The 1,089-nt window shown below is 59.0% G+C and overlaps 1 protein-coding gene across 1 annotated transcript; it reads right to left on the bottom strand.

The window, feature by feature from the left end:
• Positions 1–314: 314 nt before the first annotated feature.
• On the bottom strand, positions 315–806 carry FERD3L (Fer3 like bHLH transcription factor). Its single transcript, XM_061197712.1, has one exon. The coding sequence runs from the start codon at positions 804–806 to the stop codon at positions 315–317; it is 492 nt and encodes a 163-aa protein (XP_061053695.1).
• Positions 807–1,089: the final 283 nt, after the last annotated feature.

Genomic DNA, 1,089 nt, shown 5'->3' with positions numbered 1-1,089 from the left:
CCGCCTGACAAAAGCTGCTTTGGGGCGTGGGCCTCGACTGCCCCAACTCCTTCTTAACCAGTCCTAGCTTGCCCCGCCCGCTCCTGCCCCATACTCCGTTGAGAGCGATCGCGTATATATTAACTCTACGGCTTCCACGCTTCTCGAGGGCTGTGGGAATTTTATAATCCAGAACCAAGCTCCCGAAGGCCAGACGTTCTGTCTTGGAGCGTCCCTCCTGGCCTTCCAGCCACACCCACTGCCGGGTCCCGAAACACCCCAAACCCGCGCGCGCCCAGGCGAGGAGGGGGCAGACACTTTCACCCCACACTGGCTCAGCCGGTTTCCTTCTCGAAGCTCTCCAAGAGCTCGGTCATGAAGGAAATGTAGACGATGGCCAGGCGTAGGGTCTCGATCCGAGACAGCCTCTTCTCGTAAGCAAAAGTGGGTACCTTCCTCCGCAGCTGGTCGAAGGCCTCGTTGAGGTTGAACATCCGCTTCCTCTCTCGGATGTTGGCGGCTTGGCGCTGGGCGTACGTGATCACTCTTTTCCTCTTGGGGCGGCCCAGCAGGGAGGCGCCTCTCCCGTGCTCCTCTTCCTCCTCGTTTCCCCCCTCTTCTACTTCACCCTCCTCTTCCTCTGGATCGTCCTCAAAACGCGCCACACTCCTGGGTCCTTCCTCTCGGAGCACAAGGTCCTGGTGGTCTCCATAGGGGACCCCGGGTGCGAAGTCGCAGAGAAGAGGGTGCCCCGGGGAGGCTAGGGACAGGTCTGCGACGAAGTCCAGCACGGTGGCGTCCACGCAGCTCTCGGGATAGGCTGCCATCGCATCGGCTTGGCCCTGCGTCTCATCGGTTTCTCGAAGGGAGGGGCGAGACTGGTGATGGGCTTCCTAATAGCCCTGAATCTGATGGGTCACCATCACCGAAGGACCAGGGGACATTAATATTTATAACCAAGCTGATAACAGGATTAGTTGCACCGACAGGGATGGCTCTGACAACGTCGCTCCTCTCGAAACTGATGGAAGAAGACAAGCTTGAGCACGCATGGAACACTCAAAGGGACAGGCCTCCAATTCTGCGATCCTTTTCGCTGTGCCACCTGGG

Source organism: Eubalaena glacialis, chromosome 8 (assembly GCF_028564815.1).
Source record: "Eubalaena glacialis isolate mEubGla1 chromosome 8, mEubGla1.1.hap2.+ XY, whole genome shotgun sequence".
NCBI classification, from domain to species: domain Eukaryota; kingdom Metazoa; phylum Chordata; class Mammalia; order Artiodactyla; family Balaenidae; genus Eubalaena; species Eubalaena glacialis.
Note: the sequence above shows the minus strand (reverse complement) of the source record. Positions and strands in the feature narration are given on the sequence as shown.